General features: G+C 60.1%; 1 protein-coding gene across 1 annotated transcript in view; it reads left to right on the top strand.

Annotated features, from left to right (window-relative positions):
- The first annotated feature begins 2,193 nt into the window (after positions 1-2,193).
- The window catches only part of SH2B3 (SH2B adaptor protein 3), a 29,254-nt gene continuing 12,755 nt past the window's right edge, over positions 2,194-18,692 (top strand). Inside the window, 2 exon segments of the mRNA XM_044440692.1 lie at positions 2,194-2,218; positions 3,880-4,662. Coding sequence (XP_044296627.1) covers positions 2,210-2,218; positions 3,880-4,662 — 792 coding nt within the window. The 5' untranslated portion in view covers positions 2,194-2,209.

Consider the following 18,692-nt stretch of genomic DNA (forward strand, 5'->3'; position numbering starts at 1 on the left):
CATGTGGCCAACTCCGAGCCTCCCTTCTCCGGGATGCTGCTGCTCGTTCCTCGTTCTCCGCCTTGCTCTTCTCCTGCTTCCCCCGCCCGTCTTCCCCCTTCCGCTCCTTCCTCACAAGGGGCTTTTGTGCCAGGGCGCAGCCCCGCCAGGGCAGGTCTCACGGTCTCGTGGCGGCTTGTGCTCTTCCTGCCGAAGGCAAGTGCGCAAGTGAAGGTCGGCTGCGGCGCCCAGCTGCCACACTCGCTCCGGAGTGCCCTCCGCTCTGGCGCGACCGGGCTGCTCCGCGGCTGCACCCTTCTTTTCCGCACCGAGAAGTGTGCAGTCCGGCCGCGATCTAAGCGTCTCTCCGAAACTGACTCCGTCAGCAGTTTAAAACGGAGGAGAGGCTGGGAGTGGACTTCCTCCAATAGTTTTAGCTGGAAAAGGCTATTGTCCATTATTGTGTTTTTAAAAACGGGAACGCACCAGGCCGTTCTATTTTGGTGCGGGCGGCTGCTGTCAGCGCACGTCAAAGCTCTCCCTTCCTGCGGGCAGCCGGGGACTCTGAGCACGCACGCGGGCCGGCAGCGTGTCCGGAGCTGGCCTGCCCAAATGGGCCGGCCGGCCGGTTTCGCCAGTGCGCTCGCGGGTGCCCACCTCTGCGCGGCAAGGTATCATTTTCGGCGTGGGTCAGGGCTTGCTTCCCTCTTGAGCGGTTTTGCTGGATCACGGGAAGCCCTGCCGGGGAGGGTGCTCCGGGTTGCATAACGCCGCGCTCGGAGCTCCGTGCGGCGAGGGGGGCTCCGCGTGTGGCTTCGTGCAGCTTTTGCGTGTGTGGCTGTGGACGCAGAAGACGAGCGTGGCGGTGGAATGGGGCTTGACCCCACAGGTGCCTAGAAATGGGCCCATCCAGGTGCGTACGTGCTTTTGTCTTCGGGAAGGCAGAGGAGCCACGGTGCCTCTCCTCTGAAGGGAGGACTCACTGGGGGGACGCGAGGGGGCCGTGGGGTGGGACCTGTGTCACTGTGATCCTCGGACGGGGTGGCTCTTCTGCCCCCCCGGCCCCCTCCCCAGTTTCCCAGGGCCTGAGGTGAAGCAGGAGAACGAGCCCGTGTGCGCGCACGCGCGTGTGCGAGGAAGCGGGCAGGGTGCTGAGTCATCTGCGAGCTGGTCCTGCTGATAGACCGGGCAGGCTGGGGCCTGCTTGGGGGCAGGAGGGCCGCGAGAGGCGAAGGGGCTCCCGCCACGGAGCGGGTTTGCGGCTGGTGGCGGGCCGTTCGGCCCCCGACGGCGCCAGGTTTCCTGGGGTGTCCTCTCGCCATGCCTGCGCAAGGACAGCATGGCCCCCCCGCCGCAGAGCATGCCCCCCGGGCCCGACCTCCCTTTCCTCTCCCCAGCTGCGTGTCAAATCCATCCCATGCGACAGCCCAGGAGAACATGGAAAAGTGGAGAAACCCCCTTTCCCCCCACCCTGGCCTCCCCCGTTCTTTGGGTTTTCATGGCCTGGGGAAGCGCAGAACTGCCCTCTTGCCTGCTGGGCATCTCCCTTTCTTCACAGGTCTTCTCCTCTCGACTCCCATCCCAGGCCCCGCTGTCTCCTCGGCCCCGCAGCGGGCTGGCCCCGCTTTGCTGTCCGCACGCTCAGCCAGGCTCGGTCCCACCGCCTGCTCCTTCCCCCCGGCAGCCCGGGCCCTTCCTAGCCCTGCCCCGGCGGGGTGGCCTCGCTCTCAGCCAGACGCTTGATTGACAACTGGCCCTTTCTTCTCACAGTCATTCTGGCTTTGCGAAACCATTTGGCTGCCTGATGAGCAGGGTGTCTTTGTGTGTGTGTGCACAAGCAGGTGTCCCTGGGGGCGCTCTTCTGGCGTGTGACTGCAGCCCCCTTTTGCCCTGGGCCCCATGGCCCTCCCCAGCTCTGGCCAGCGGTACGAGGTAGCCATCCTTGCTCCCAAGGCTCTCCAGGAAGCAGGAGCCAAGCAACGCTGCCCGGCCAGGGGGCCTCTGTCTGGCTGTGTCCTGGTTTGATGGCTGGACCGAGGGCAGCACCGGTTCAAAGCCATGCCCAGCTCTTGGGGCGTTCTTGGCCTCGTCACTCGCCCTCTTGCCTACAGCGCAGGGTTGTTCCGAAGATAAAATCTGCGGCGTGCCGGGGCGGCACAAGCCTCTCCGCACTCGATCCCGCGAGTTCGCAAACCGTGCCTGGCTCTCCCTCGGAGACAAGCGTGCGCACATGCAACGAGTGAGCCTCACCCAGCTTGGGATTCTCGGATGTTGTGAAATGCAGCTTCCAGCGCTAGCCGTGCTGGCTTGGGACGGATGAGGGAAGTCCGCAGCATCTGGGGGGGCCCGGTGGGGGAAGCGCGATGCGAGCGTGTGGGGCCTGCAGGCACCCGCGTGTGTATGTGCGCACACTGCAGCCTCGTGCGTTTCTGCAGGAGAGGTCAGAGTGGCGAGGCTGACTTTCCTGAGCAGAGCGCTCTGCCGTGAGCTCCGTCTCCTCCAGCACCCTTGCAGTGCGCACGCCGCCCTTCTCGGCCTGCCTGGCTGCCCGCGTGGCTGGGAATGGTGGGTATTGCAGTCCAAGCGCTCGGGAGGAGCGTGGCCACGGATGCTCGTGCGGATTGCTCGCTGCCTTCCTCGGCAGGCGTGGGCTTCGGTCCCGGAGCTTGTTTGCACACAAGTGCGGCAACGGACAGGCTTCCTGTTCCAGCGGCGTGCCCCGCGGTGATAAAAGGCATCGCACCAACGTCTCGCAGGAAGAGCGGCTGCACGGGGCGCTCCGGGACCTGGAGCAACACAGTGGCCAAAACCCGCGCCAGCTCGCCTGGTCGGCTGGTCGCCAGCTTGCCAGCTCGTTGCCAGAGCGGCAACGGCAGCAGGACCTAGCCGTGCCCCACCTGTGAGGGGCGGGCCGGTGGGGCGCTGTTCCCGCGGGGTGGGTGTGAGCATGGAGAATCACGCGGCCTTCACCAGTGGGAGCTCCTGTAGACAGACCTTTCTTTGTGAGGCCGCCTAAATCTCCAGGTTGACGCGCTTCCGATGCTTCGGATTACGACTCGCATCAGTCCCAGCTGGCATGGCCAGTGCTGAAGGGTGATGAGAGCAGAGTCCGAGACAGCTGAGGGGAAGGCCGGTCCCCGTCTGCACGTATTTATGTGGCTGGATCAACAGAGACCTCCCCGGTTGAGGAAAGCAGGAGGTTCAGGGACAAGCCCCCCATGACTGTCCGGTTCACTGAGGGCGCGAGAGGCCGCCTCCCCTCGCGCTTCGGGCCGTCCGTGCTGTGTTGCAGCCACGAGGGCTGATTCTGCACGCCTGGCGCTAGCCAATCAGCCCCTGCATTTGGCCGCTGCAGGTTTTTTGCCTTTAAATAGGCCTGGCGAAGGCACAGGCCCCTCTGCTCCGCACGAGCGGGATCGGCTTGGTGCGGGGCTCGTGTCGCTAGGGGCCTGTGGCTTCCAGCCTCTTCCCCAGGAGCTCACTGGCGTTCTTCAGCTGTGGAGCCGTTCCCGACAGGCGGCCGGCCGACTGCTCTGGACTAATGGAGAAGAGAGTTGGGCACAGTGGCGATTCAGCGGGCTTGGCGGCTCCCCATCCCAACTGAGGACGCTCTGCAGTTGGCGGAGATGGGAAGCGTGTCCGGCAGCCCAGCCGCTTGTCTCTCCTTCCTCCTTTCTCGTTCGCTGCACCCTCTCCCCGCGGACCTCGCTTGTTCCCAGCGATTCTGTCCAGCCGGCCCCGCAGCGGAGTCCTGCTGTTCTGCTCGCTTGTGTTCCCCACCCGGCTGCCCCACCGCTTCCCGCTTCCCAGTCTCCGTTCTCCCCTCTTTCCCCTTCCACCTTTTTGCCAGTCCCTCACGCCGCATCTCCCCTCACCCCCGTCTTGTTCTGTCGTTTGCAGGACGCCCGAATGTTTCCAGCCCCAGCAATGAATGGTCCCACTCTCCCGCCAGGCGACCCCGCGCACCCCAGCGGCTGGAATGAGTTCTGTGAGCAGCATGCCATCAGCACCGCCAAGGAGCTGGCGCGGAAGTACCTCCTCTTCATCAGCGAGCACCCTCAGCGCGAAGCTCTGGCCGTGGAGAGCGTCTCCCTCCAGTTCGCCGATCTCTTCCAGCAGTATTTCTGCAGTGAGGTGAAGGATACCTTCACCATGGACCAGCTCCGCGCCCTGCCCTTCAGCAGGGTGCGGGACTACCGGGAGACCTGCCGGAAGCAGGCCGGCGGCTCCCTGGGGACCGTCGGGAGCAAGGCCGAGGTGGAGCTGGCCGAGCAGGCGGACCGAGGCCCCGAGGCGTGCCGCTGGGCCCAGCCCAAGTCCTGGAGCTCCGAGGAGCTCGTCAGCACGGCATCGCCCTTGGCCGTGCGGAGGCGCTTCTCCCTGGACCAGCTGCGGAGGAGGTGGCACAGCCTGTTCCGCAGGAGAGCCTCGGAACCCGCCCTGGGTGAGGGGGAGGCGTCGGACTCTGTCCTGAAGTCTGGCTTGGCCCGGAAGATCTTCCCGTTGGCCCTCGCGCGAGAGCCGGCCTCTCAGGTTCGGAAGGAGGGATACCTCAAGTACTGGATGGTGACAGAGGCCGCTGTGGACAGCGGGACCTGCTGGCAAAGGTGCCGGCTGGTTTTGCAGAAAGTGGACTCTTCAGACCACGCGGAGTATCTGCTGGCACTGTTCGACCCTCCCAAGGTAAGAGACGAGGCGTCTTCCTCGCCCCTCGGCTCTCGCGGGTCCGCGGTGCAGCAGACGCATCCGTGCCGCTTCCCTGGCCGGTCTCGCTGTGCAGGGTGGGCCACTGGGGCAGGCGAAGCAGAGGGCACCTCGGCACAGTGCCGAGTTCGGCTAGATCCACGCTGCAGCCCACCAGGGGGCGTTGGGATCCCACTCCTCTGAGCCCCAGCCAACATGGCCAGTGGCAGGGGATGATGGAATTGTAGTTGGAAAGTTCAGGAGGGCCACGGATTCCGCTCCTCCGCCTGCGGCCGGGGGGCTTTTAAGAGAATGAGTGTGAGTGTAGAGGCCAGCGGACCGGGACTGAGGAGACCCACTCAGCCATGAGGCCCAGGGACTCTCAGTGTAGCCCACACCGCAGGGCTGTTGTGAGGATGAAATAGCGAGAGGAGGGATTACGTACAGCGCCCTCGAAGGTATGATGGGTTATCAGTGTAACGAAGAGGCTGGTGAAGCATCGCTTAGAGCGGCCTTTCCCAGCCTCGCCCCATCCAGATTTGTTGGCCTTGGAATCATTTTGGAGCCGCAGTGCTGGGGACCCTTTGGTCTTTGTGCAAGATACGCGTAGATGTGATGAGCTTCAAGAAGACCGTGGGCTTGCCTACAGTGCTGTTTTAAAAGCTGGTCTGAGACCTTCCCTGTTGCCACGACCCTCGGCTGAAGCTCCGGGGAACTGTAGGTCTGCGCTGGGGCTTGAGCACCTCTCAGGCGCTAGGCCCGAGCAGCATCGTTCCGGCCTCGACCTTCCTGGTTTGCTGCTGGGCTTCGTCCTTTCTGTGTTAGTTGCGCGAGCGAAGCCGGCCGGCCAGGGAGCAGGTTCTGAGCAGAATGCACCAGGCCCTCGATGCGGCTTGTTCTGTTTCGTTTCTCGTGCCCTCGGAGCCGGGAGGGCCGGTGCGAGCTGCTGAAGCGCCTGAGAGAGGGGTGCATAGACACCTCCAGCAGTCCACAGCATGGTCCTCGCATCCGTTCGTGGGACTGTGCCGGCCGGGGCTGATGGGAACCTTGGCACCGGCACGGAAGGCTGCGTCTCAAGCAGCCGCTCGATCAGTGTCAACATGGACAGAGCAGGCCGAATTGGCGTGTCGCTCACAAGGACGGGGCACCGCCAGGCCCTTCGTGGCAGAGCGTTCGAACGACGTGTGGGCAGCCTGCAGAGGAGTCCCCGTCTCCGCCTCACTCCCGTCGGTGCGCATGCATCTTTGCATGCTTGGTCCGTGGGATTTCTGCAGGGGAAGCCCGGCACACGCAGTGGTTTTGGCCAGGTTTAAACCATGGATCAAGTTCTCATGAACTCCCTTCAGACTGTAGTTCCTATGATTCTTCTGGTGGCAAACCCTTTGAACTGTTAAGTACAGGCTGAACTGAAGGGAAAAGTTCATTAGTGTAAAAGCGATGGAACCGTGGAGCGGGATTCCCAAGGGAGCTGGGCAAAGTCCGAGTCTCAAACAACAGAGGGGGGTGTGTGTGGGTGTGTGTGTGTGTGCGCGTGCAGATCCTTCTTCCCAAGAAACATGTTTCCGGCTTTCCCCCCTCTGCTCTCCCACCCTCACCCCCCACCCCCAGATAGAGTGCCAAGGCACCTATTTTTGCACTCTTCTGTGTCTGAATCTCCTAACGTGCTCAGCTGCTGGCACTGTGATTTTCTGGCGTGTGGTTCTCCCAGTGAATCCATCTTCCTTCTGCTTCATGAGTCAAGGGTGTTTCCTGGGCTTGGTTAGTGTTTAAATGAGTGTTCATCCTTTGGGAAGGTGGCCGTCTTCTTGAAGGAATATGGTGGAGGGGACCTGGTTGAGGAAGGGCTTTACCTTTGCCTGGGGTAAAGTCATACAGCTTTCCCTATCCCATGTTCCAGCACATCTGGAGGACAACCCCCAGTCTCCCCGGCTGGTATGTGGAGGATGGCAATTGTAGTCTGACTCACCTGGAGGCCAGTCAAGGGGAGCTTGTTCCTCCCAAGTCAGGGCTCTCCGGTGGGTCCCACGACTTCTTCCCCTGACCACATGGTTTAGGCCAACTGGAACAGCTCTCCAGGGTTTGGGGCGAAGGATGCCCCTCGCATTGCCTGGGTCCCAGTCCCTTTAACAGCAGACGCTCTTGTAAATAAATACACGGCAGCCGGACGCAGGACGTACTTTCCACCGAGCTGCTGGTGAGTTTGGGGCAGTGTTCCTGCAGAGCATCTTTCTGGTCTTTCCCTGCGACCTGGTGCTTTTAACTGGAGGTGTGCCGGATCGAACCTGTGACCCGCGTGGAAAACAGGGGCTCCGAAGCGGAGTTACGCAGCGCTTCCTCGCATCTGGGCCATGGCATGTGCTCTTTTTGCTGGGCCCTGTGGCCATTTTTGAAGAGGCAGGTCTGATTTTCAAAATTTTCATCGGGGTTTTCTGCATGGGTTAGAAGTTGATGTTGCCTCCTCTTGCCGTGGGGTGATGGTGGGGCGAGGGAATCGGCCGCTTCTTCCTCCAAGAGGAGCAGGAGTTTTTGGAGCACAGGTGTGGAGATGGTGTGTGCGTCTGTCGCAAAGGCAGTTGACAAACATGGTGCTTCTAGGAAAGTGCGAACCGGACAGACCTCTGCCCCAAGGCGCTTACCAAGTCTGAGTGTGCGACGTGCGGGGTCCCACAGGGCATGGAGTGGCAAAACGGGTGTGGGATGAACTGGGGAAGCGCAGGCTTCAAGTGTCAGCACTTTCCCAGCGGCCGCCTCCTGTTTCCATGCCGCACCGAGCTGAGTGCGCACTTTCGCTGCGCTCGCTTGTGTGGAGGAAGGGAACCGGAGAGCAGCTGAGCGAACCCGGGGTGGGAAGACAGAGAGGCTTCACCTCTGCTGGCGTCGCCGTTGAGGGCTGGCAGCACCGCGTTCCCCTCGATGGGTTCCCAGATTCCTCCTGGCAGCACTGGAATGCCGCCAGCCCGAGCAGCTGCTTTGGCGGGGTCGGCCTCCGATGGCTGGGCTTCTCTCGCCCCCAGCTCTGCTCCCATTTCCGGGGCCTGTCAGCATCTGCAAGATGTGGTCCCTGCTCTGCCAGGCCAGCGTGACGGGGGGAGCGGGCCAGGCGCGCTCTCCATCTCTCCTGGCCGGCTGCCCTCTTGAGGGTCCGGTTCTTCCATTTGAGCAAATGGCGAGACATGTTTTTTCAGGGTGAAGGCTCCTCCCTGCTGGGTGGGCAGCAGCCCTTCTGTTTGGGGCTTGCAGAGATGCTGAGCGTCTCTAGGAAGGGGAAACAAACGGTGGGTCAAAACGTCTGTTGGAGAACGCACCGCGGGGAGACAGCGGTGCTCTCCGTGCCCCGTCAAAGCCCCTCACGGACCTGAAACAGAGATTCATTCATGCGGCATCCACCAGCCACGACTCGGAGAAGGCAATGCACGGGGAGGAGAGCGGGTGCCGGCGCGCATCCGCGTGCCGGGAGGCTGCTCTGGAGCCGAGCCGCAGGCCTTTCTCCCACCCGCCACCTCAGTGCCACGAGCTAAATTTAGCCCCGGAGAGCTGTGTCAGATGCAGCTTGTCTTCCGGAAGCGTCAGTGTAACACTTCAAACGCAGTGCTGCCTTTTCATTATCGTTATTGGCTTGTTTTAGTTTCTCCAAGGAGGGGGTGGAAGGAAGAAAACCCCTCCACCTCCAGCGGAGAAGCGCTGTTTGACTCAGCTGTTTGAGACTTTGCGGACAAAGGCGCCTGCTTTCTTGGAGGAGCAGGATGGCAGATGAGTTCCTTTCAGGCGGGCTGCTTAGGTGAACTGACGGATTGAGGCTGTGACCCCTTGATGTATTACAAGCAAGCAGAGTTCGGTGGTACGCATCACACCTCCCCCCCCCCCCGGCCGCGAGAATGCGGCACCCTCCCGCCCAAGGGAGCACGGGGCTCTTTGTACGTGGAACCACGCGCATTGGGCCTCGTGCTTGGGGCGCAGCACGAAGTCACGGTGCCCAGCTCTCCTCCTTTGGTCTGACCTCAGTCCCCGCACAAACTGCCTCAGGCGTGTCCGGCTGAGAGGCCATCGAGCGAGAATACCTGCGGGCAGGCAGTTGCTGGCCAAGCGGTGCTGCAGCTGCACGAAGGGCCCCGAAATGCCCAGACCGGCTGGGCCTCGAGCGACCCCTGTGGATCAGGAAGTCCCACCAACGGCCCCGTTAGGAGCTCCATCCAGAACAGGTCAGGGAGACTCTCCACTGGCGCCAGGAAGCCTCTGGACTAGAAGCCTCTGGACGTTTGGATGGATACAGGTGTGAGGGCTTTTGGTTGGGGAAAAAGGCATACTGGTTTTTTCTCTCTGATGGTTCCAGCAATGGTGCTGGGAAGTTCCATCCTTACATCTCGGCTGTCAGGTGGTGATGGTCCACAGTAGAAAAAGCAGATGCCAAAAAGGTTTCGCATGAACCCAGGGAAGCGTTTATGTGACTGTGAATTTTGGGGCGGGGGGATAGTCCCCTTATCACGCCTTACCTTTAGCAAAGCCCTTGCTCTTACGAACAGGCTCTGCAAAGCTCCGTTTCTGGCTGGCTAGTCCAGCTCTGGAAATGGTATCAGCGAAATGGCCGTGGAGAGAGGCCAGAGCTTGGATGTTGTAGCTGGGGAGGTGGAGGGAAAGCTGGATGTAGGACGGGCTGTCCGTGAGCAAAAAGAGCTTTTATGCTGCTCTTGGGCATCCTGTGGACGTAGGTGATGAACGGCCCTCTGGAAGGATGCTGAAACCAGTACCTCTGGAGCTCCCCTCCCCTCCCCAGCCACCCCTCTGTGGAGCCGACCCCTCCGTTTTGCGAGGTCCCATCCCAGAGCAGCATTCACAGCCAAACTGTAAATCCCATGAAAATTCTGATTTCCAATGGAAACATCCGCAGTCGTTTATGTCAACCAGATGTTACAGCAGGAAGAGAGTCGGGAAAGAGCGGGGCTGCTCCGAGTGCTTGCGAGCACATGTGCCGGTGCTGGTGGGGCGGGGGGGGGGGGTCCCCAGTGTGGGGTCAGGGAGGGATTCTGCCTTCCTGGGAAATCGCCTGGTAACAAGCTCCCCCCCCACCCGCCATTTCTGACGCACAGTGTGGGCAGCTTGGGGCCCTTCACGTGTTTTGGCCTCCGACTCCCAGCATCCACCCCCATGGGCTGCGCTGGGCAGAAATAATTGGACTCGCAGGCCAGAACCCGCCCACAGCGGGATGCGTGAGGTGGGCCACGGGCCCTTGGGCTGTTTTCGGCCCCGCAGCTGCTTCGGGTGCCCTTCGCCCGGGCTGTGATGAGCTTCCTGGGCAGGCAGAAGAACCTGCTGCCTCCCCACCCGGCCGGGGGGGTCTTCTGGACCCCTTCCCAGCCCGCTTCCCAGCGCAGGCCTCTCTGCTCCTGGGTCGATCCTTCTGTGCGGGAGGGAGAGGGTCTAGCAGGCCGGTGCCCTCAAGAGCCAAGGGGACCCTCCCTAGCGCCCCCTCTTTGGGGTGGGACCCCAGGGTGATGCACTTGGCGCCGCCGGTTGCCTTCCAGGGCCGTGCCCTGCCGCAGAGTGCCAGGTTTTCAGTTAAGGGTTAACCGTGTGACTCTGCATATGCTCAGAGACCTCGGATATTCCAGGGAGCGGTTATGGTGTAGCGTGCTGGGCCGGGGGGCACCCAGGTGGCGTGTGGGAGCCCAGGCCGGTCGCTCTCCGCGCTGGCTTGCTGCAAGGGCGGGGAGAGGGGCGGCAGCACGGTCACAGAGCAATAAAGGGCGACCGAGGACATCGCGCATTGTTTGCCTCGTCGGACACAGAGGGCTCCTTTGCGCATCTCATGCTCAAGGATGCACTTAACTGTTTTGCAAGTCTCGCTTCTTACGGGGTTTTTATCCTGCCCCCTTTTTTCCTCCAAGGCACCCCAGGAGCCTCCTCTCCGTTTGATCCTCTCCGTAACCCGTGAAATAGCTCGGGCTGAGGGCGGGTGTCCGGCACAAATCCCCCGAGGAGCGTCATGGACCCCGGGGCTCAGCCCTGCCTGCCCAGGCCCTGGCCCAGCAGCCTGACAGTGCGTCCCTGGCTCCCCAGGTGCCTGGAAGGGGTCTCGGGACGGCACGGCGGGGGCCCGCGTGGCCTGTGGCCTCTGCCCCCGAGCACGTGCTCCGAGGAGCCCCGAGGGGCGGTCGCCCCTGCCGGGTGTACGAACCGGCTTGCGCAGCAGCCTCGAGCCAAGCTTCTGGGGCTGGCCCCCTGGTCAGCCGCAGCTGAGCCCCCGCGCGCGTTTGGCGCAGGGCCCCTGCGTGTTGGCCACGCCGGGGCTGTTCTTCGAGGGGCAGCGGAGGCGCACGCTGGTGCTCTGGGAGTCGTGGCGTGTGTGTTCCTGAGAAGCTGCTTGTTCCTTCCAAGGTTTGCAGGGCAGCCCGGGAAGGCGAGATGTGTCAAAGCTTTGTGTGTCATTTATTAAACCGCAGCTTTTTTCCATCCTTGGCCATTTCCGGAAAAGGACATTTGGGGTGGGGTGGACTTTGCCTTTGACTTCAAATGCATAAGCCACACTTCTCTTGACATTAATCGCAAAAGAATGTTTTTTCTTCTTATTTTGGAAACTGCGTTACCATGAGGGAGCGAGGTTTGTTGCTGTTGGGGGTTTTTGAAGAGGAGGCCACAGGAAGAGACACCCGTCCCACCGCTCCACTTTGGTACAGATTTCCAAGTTACATAAAAAGCAAACACTCTCTGCGTCGACAAGGAACAAAACGCCACCTTTTTCTGGGGCAGAAAATGGGCATTCGGGATTATGTAATCTGTTGACAGTTGTTTTAATAACATGAGGCCATGGAAAGTTCTTGTTTGCAGTACAGAATAATCCGAGCATGTTTTCAAGATGGGAGAGGGGAAGAAACCAGATGTCTGCTTGTCCAGAGGCTCAGGAAGGGCAGCGCACCCAGAAGGCTGCAGGATTTCGTTGGCCCGGAACAGCTGTCCCGCAGAGAGGGGGACCCGCAGCCCGCCCGGCCCGGGGTGCCGGTGCTGAGCAGCAGCTGGGTTGCTCCGGCGTCACGGGGGGAGCCTTCCCCGGCCCTGCCTGAAGGTGCAGCTGTCGCGCCGGAGGCCTGGGCTCGTGAGGCGCGGGCGTGAAACGCGGTGGCCGCGGCAAAGCGGCCTCGCCACAGCCCCCCCGCCGCGGGGGGGGGGGGGGGGCGCCTGTTTGGTAGCAGCCGCCGGCAGAGGATTCTGCCTCTGCCTTTCCCTTCCTTTGCAGAGCCCCTTCCAAGGAGGAGAAATTCACAGAATGCATTAGTGGAGTTGGAAGGGACCATGAAGGCCATCCGGTCCACCCCCCTGCTGTTGCAGAACACCAGTTTGCACCACCCCACTCAGAGGGCTGCCCAGTTCCTTTCTGAATGTCTCTAGGGTGGGAGAGCCCCCCACCTCTCTAGGCAGCTGGTCCCACTGTCGTATTGCTCTGACCGCGAGGAAGCTTTTCCTGATGTCCAGCCTGAATCTGGGTCGCCACAACTTGAACTGATCCTTCCGTATCCTGCACTCCGTCACCAGCAAGACGAGATCTTGGCCTTCCTCTTTGTGATAGCCTTTGAGGTACCTATAGAGGAATCTCATGCCCCCCCTCAGTCCTCTTCTCAAGGCTGAACATTTTATTTATTTTATTTTTTTCGATTTATATCCTGCCTTTCCTACAAAGGGCTCAAGGCAGCTCACAGCATTCTCCTCCTCCATCTTATCCCCACAACAACAGCCCTGTGAGGCAGGTTGGGCTGAGAGTCTGTGACTGGCCCAAAGTCACCCAGTGGGCTCCATGGCTGAGCGGGGACCAGAACCCAGGTCGTCTGAGTCCCAGTCCCGTGCTCTTAGCCACTACATGCCCAGTTCCCTCAGTCTCTCCTCACAGGGCAGCGTTTCCAATCCCTGGATCATTTTTGCTGTCCTCCTCTGGACCCTTTCTAATTTTCCTGCATCTTTCTTAAATCTTGGTGCCCAGAATTGGGCACAGAATTCCAGGTGAGGTCTGGTGAGGGAGGAGTTCATCTGAGCCCTTTGAGGCCTGCAAGTCATTCGGTCATTCCTGCGCAGACCTGCCTGGAAGTAAGGCCTGTTGGACGGCGTGGCGCATCTTTCTGACCGCACCTACACATGAGTCGGCCGTACATGTTCACGGTGCTTTGTTAGAGCAGCCGGGCAGTCCCACGTCGCTCAGATTTCTCCCCGTCTCTCATTTTCCTGGCTTTTTCCTGCATCCAGATGCTTTACCACTCAATGGCAACACGGCCCTGTGTTCTTCCACGGCTGTTTCCGCCCGTGCCCGCCCGCCCATCTGGATGTGTAGTGCTGGAAAACCACGGCATTGTTTAACAAAACAGGCTTACAAATAAGGTGCCTTAATCTGGACAACAGAAAGCTGCTTTCTTTGTACACAGGAAGTGTTTCCTGTACACACGGGAAGTAGGATGACAGGACGACGGGCTCTTGAGAGAATATAGAACCAGGGCTCCCCAGGGCTTCAGGAAGCCACTTGCTTGACGTCCTGCAATAAATAACAACCTGAGAAGGTCTGGGGGTGTTGGGCCAAGAGGGAGGTTCAGAGCCGGGAATTCAGAGCCGGGTTGTGTGTCTGGGCTCCAGGCCCCTCTGGAATACAGCTGCGAGAGGCAGGATTGCTGTTTGGTCGATTTGGGGAGGCGCACATGAATTTGGGATGGGAATGGGGATGGGGAGCTCCTCACGCCACTGCTAGGAGCTAGGCAAGCTCTCCGGCCTGGCTCACTTGAAGCTCAAGAGCAAGCACGCTTCTGTCAGCTGCTGTTTTACTGGTGTGTGTGTGCACGTGTGCTAAAAAATTCAGCAGAACTGCAGAGGGGAAAGCAGGCGCTTCTTAGGAAAATCACAGTCCCTGGAATAACAGGAGTTCTGCTCTGCTTGTTTGTGATTTGTTGGATGATGCCGTGAAACAAAAGGTGCCAACAGCCAGCGCAGAATCGTGTTTGAAGGATCCTTGATCTGCGCACACTTGCCTCGGGCCCTTGCCCTTTCCGTGGGGCTGACGTGGCAGTTGCCGGAGGGAGAATTTAAATCCTTCGCCATCTCCGCGTGTGTTCACACACTGGCGTTCTGCAATATACCCCTTTTTCCTCTGGCTGAGCCAGAAGAATTGTGGAATCGATGAGCAATCAGTGTGGAGGGGAGCGTATTCCTAATGCAAATCGAAAGCTTGGTGGTCCCGATCCAAGCTGAGACAGGCGCATGGGCCTGGGGTGAGGAGGAATGGGCACGGTCAAAATGGAAGCCCGCATGCTCCCGATCCACACTGGGCGTACCCACTGCTTCCTCTTTAAAAACAAATGGAAGCCAGCAACCATTCATGCAGCCACCGATGTCATGAATGGCCTTGTGTGCGTCTCTCGACTCCTTTGTGTCTTCAGACTTTACACATCAGGGAAAAGCAGCCGCTGGAAACCTGGTTTGGCCTCTGCCTGCCTGGTGGGCCTCATGAACGCTCGCTTGCTCGCGCCCCAAAGCAATTGCTCCCAGCATCTCCGGCCCTGCAAGAGCCGCTCTTGGACTCCTCTCTCCCAGCTGGCACATGGGTCTCGTTCTCAGGATTGCCTGCCTCCACGGCCCTGCTCGAAAAGATCTGAAATCCGTAACTGCGTGCGCTTGGGAGCCATCCTTTGAAAAGAGCCAAGCCAATGGGGACCAGGACACCGGCTTGGCCCGTGGGGTCACGGCCGCATGAACAGATTCTGCCACACCGTCTGCCCCGGGAGAAAGCACGGCTGCTTGCAGCCTTCCAGGGGTACGTGGTGTGTGCCGCTCCCGCGTGTGAGCAGAAGGTTGCTCCGACCACATTACTGCCTCCGGCTGCAGCTCCTCTGGTCCTGCGGATGGCTTCCTTCCCACCCCCGGACCAGGATTTTGTGTTGTCTCAGCAGTTTTCTGCATCTGGCTAATCTAGCAAGTTCCTCTTCGGTTCGCACAGTTGGCTGGCAACCCGGGCCTGTTTGGAGGTGGGGGGACACGTCCTCCTGAGAGCGTCCGCTCCGATTTCCTGCGAGGAGGCATCTCTGTGCTCGCTCGGGGCAGAAAGCCCCGGAGCCCGCCGGCTGTTTCCTGCGTTCTCGCGCCGAATTGCAGTCATGGGGTTTGGTGGAAAGTGTCACGGGAAGTGCCGTGGGGGGGCTGGAATGAACCGGGGGGGGGATTTTACTTTGGAGTTCCCTTTTTGTGAATCAAACCCGCACGTGTGCCCTGGCTCGTGCCCATTTGGGGGGGCAAGATCACCCAGGCCCGCGTGACCAGGGCAGCCTCACCAAGCCGGTGGCTGTTCACATGGGTTGCCGGGTGGGCTCAGCCCTCGAGGGGCCGCCCGGCGTCATTCTCACCTTCCGACTGCCACGGCGTGGAAGGATCCGGCCCCAGGCATCAGCAGCCCCCACGGCCTCCGTGATGAGTGGCGATCCTCACGCTGGAGGGGAGCCACGACGCAGCGCTCCCCGGAGGAAGCTCTGGCCAGTGGCAGCCATTCCTGCGCTCTCCCGCGGCGATGGTGCCCTCCTACCCGGGGGCAGAGGCGTGGGCCGGGCCGGGCCGAGGCTCCAGCAGCCCCAGCGCGGTGGCCTGGGGAGCGTCTGGGAGGGCCGGCTGCTGGGCAGGGGCTCTTGCTTTCCTCCCGCAAAGCTTGGCTGGGGTGGTCTCCCGGGGCAGCGTGGCCCGCCATGTGCCTGGGCCTGGCTCACCTGGGTGGGAACGCAGCTGCGGGGAGATGCTGGCAAGATGCGGGAAGGCGCTCGCACGCCCCTTGGGGGAGCGCGGCACAGAGGGGCTGGGCAACACGACAGGTGCTACGCAGGGGCCCTTTGGAGCCCGGCTTTTGCCGCGGGGCCTCATGGGCCCAGCCAGACCTCCGGGCCACTGGCTCCTCCTTCCCGGCTTTTCCCCGAGAGCCACCGGCTGCCCTTTTCTGGCCTGCGCAGTTTGTTTCTCATTGTGGCACTGAGGCGAGCCGTGTGTCTGCTCCACTCGGGTGTTTTCATGGGCTCCCCTCCCCGAAACCGGTTTTCCCTTGTGCAGCCAAGGCTCTGCCCTGCAGAGGCAGCTTTTGCGCTTGATCAAAATGAAAGTATGTGGTTTTGCCTTCGTGTTTCTTGTTTTCTCCCAAGGCTTTTCAGTAACAAAATATTTGCTCATTCATAGCCAGTGTGTGGAACGGGGCCTCCTCAGCCACCCTCCGTCCTTCCCGGTGCACCGGGGGGCTTGGGTTTTCCCAGCGGACCCTCAGCTTCTCCCCGGCCTCCCTTCTCCAACACGCTTCGCTTAACAAGACATGCTTGCGGGAAGTGGGTGGGTGGGTGGGTGGGGAAGCGTCGCCCCCCCCCCCCGGCCATGTTGTCGCTAAACAGCTGTTTGCCATTTCAACAAGGAAGGCTTTGTGGCTGGTTCCTCACTCGCATTTCTGTATGCAGAGGGCAAGGCCGTGGCTGCGCACCCGGGTGTCACTGGGGACTTTCTCTGCCGGCTGCACAGACCTCTTGAGCGATACCGAGCAGGGCTTTTTGGCTGGGAACTTGTCTCGATGGGAAGCATTTTCAGCCCCTCCAGAGGGGGCTGCTTCCAGCCCATAGTACCCCCAGAATCCCCATTAAAGCCGGGCCCTGCCTTCCCATCGCTCTTTAGTAGGAGCCCAACAAATGGCTCTCCATTTAAGCGCATGGAAGCCTGAAGCCGCATCCCAGCCCGGGAAGAAAGGCGAGCGAGGGCTGTGGCTACCGGAGAGGGCCCCAGGTAGCCACTTCCGCTCCTCGGGCAAGTCCCCCTTCTTTGGCTCCTGCCCACCCCAACCAGGAACCGGCGGGCACAAACACAACTGGACCATCTGCCCACGTGTTTCATATATTTATGCAATTAGCTCCAGAACTGTACAAGTCTAGAAACAGGGCTTTCTCCTGCTGTGATCCTTTGCTGGCATTTGATAAAATCTGGAGTGAGTTAAGGAGGTGGAAGAGCCTTCCGGATCCTGCTGCTGCAGAATTCCGAGTCCCATAAGGGAACGACTGTCCGTTTGGAGCATTTGAACCCTCCTGCTCAGCCAAAAAAAGGAGCTGTACATACAATTCACAAAAGCCAGGCTTCCAGTCTTCAAAGAGGCAGGCCAGGAAAGGAGAACGGATGAAGCAGGAAGGGGGGAAATGCAGCAGGAGCGCTTCAGAAGGGCCCCCCTGCCTGTGTCAGCTCCCTCCGCATCGCCTTTCTGGAATGGTTTCTGCTTCTCAGGTAGACTGCGCCTGCTTACCCCAGCTCGGGAGTTCTAGAATTTCCTGGCTGATGGTCTCTGTGTTCATTTCCCGCACATCTAAGTATTAATCTTGCTATATTTCTAAAGGCCAGGGCTTGCTGCTGCTGTTCTTTTTTTTAACACTTGTGAACAAGCCCAAAGTATGTGGTTTTTGAAAAAGGTCTTTAAGAAACATAGGTGAAAGATGAGAGTTTTCCTTGCTGCTTTGATGTTGGTGCTTCAGCAAACGGAATCAGTCAGTCCCGGGGGCGGCTTGATGGGCTTGCAGGTCCCCGGTGCAGTTGCTGGAATTAACAGCTCAGCTCAGAAGGGGGAGGAGAGCAGCTGCACCCTTGGCGTGACCTTAGCGTCGCGCTGTTGGTTGCGCCCACAGACCTGCCACGGAGACCTCGCCACTCCTTGGCCCAGCGCGGGGGCAGGCGGCTGGTTGCGTTTCTCTCTGACGTGCTGAACCCTCTAACCTCGCCTGCCATCCGTCGGAGAGGAACCGATGGGGCCTGGAGGAGAGCGCGATGGCAGCCCTGGGTGCTTCCTGAGCAATTTCAGGGTCCAGAGGAATTTATTTTCCTTATTATTTATTTAAAACTTTTATATGCCAACCCCACATGCACCAAGTGAGCTGAATATTGGAACGCGTGAGAGCGAGATGCAAGCTGAGAAGAGGCACATCGTTTATGCGCCGAGATTGCTGGGCCTGCCTGCTGGGGCAAGGCAGCCCTGCCTCTGAGGAGCTCCACAGGTGTTATCCATGCCAGAAGCGTCCTTTCTTTTCAAATGGGGTTTTTTTTGGTGGGGGGAGCTCTACAGCCACCCCTTCCTGCTCCCATGGAATTGCGTTACGGCTGCAGTCTGGGCTGCCACCTTCAGGACAGCGCTTTCTGTTGCTTAGAGATTGATGGTTTATCAAATCCACAAAATGCACCCCTTCCGCTATCTGGGGCTCATCATGCCTCAAAGAAAGTCATTGAGATACGTAACTGTGAAACTGTGAAACCACGTGGATACGCATATTTAATTTCCTGATAAATGCCTGTTTGTTTACAACTGACCTGCAGACATTCCAAAATGTTGCCTCATCTGAAACTTCCCCGTTGGATTTTCTCGCCTTAAAAATAGGGGGCTGAACCAAGCTTCCTGCATTGGAAGCCCTGACAGTTATGCCGGGACTTGACCCATGTCCATTCAGGGTGATCCTCTGGTGCCCCCCCCCCCACATCAAAGGATGAAGCCCTGGGCACATCCTCCAATGCACAGAGGACTAGAAACTTGAAGCGATGACTCGGGGAGCCCTTCCGTACAAAGCAGCCTTCCGAGCTCGGAGCCTGTTGCCAGGAGCTCTGGTGTGCCACCTGGGTGACCCAGGCTCCCTCCCCACAAAAAGACTTGTCCCCCTCAGCGCCAGGCATTTCCACAATGCTTCCTACAGCTCTACTCTCTGAGCCAGTCCACCAGGAGCAAAAGCCCCAGAGCTCCAGAAGAGAGCTCTCGAAGGAATGCTGCTTCAACTAGCCAGATCCGTTCAAGATTCTAGTCCTCTCTGTTGGGACTCAAACAAGAATGAATGTCTCTTCTATTTTCTGGGGGGAGAGGGGGTGTTAGTGAAAAGTGTCATGCGTGGCTTTTCCAGCTGAAGGGAAAAGTTCTTGTTGGAGTTGGAGCAGCTGCCTGGCCCCCTTTAAGTGTCCGTGGTCCTTCACGCGCCGTGGGCCCGGCCCGTCACTGTGGGCGGCAAGACACATCTGTGAGGCCCGGGCTG

This window comes from Varanus komodoensis, unplaced genomic scaffold, assembly GCF_004798865.1.
Source record: "Varanus komodoensis strain SLA01 unplaced genomic scaffold, ASM479886v1 scaffold38, whole genome shotgun sequence".
Taxonomy (NCBI): Eukaryota; Metazoa; Chordata; class Lepidosauria; order Squamata; family Varanidae; genus Varanus; species Varanus komodoensis.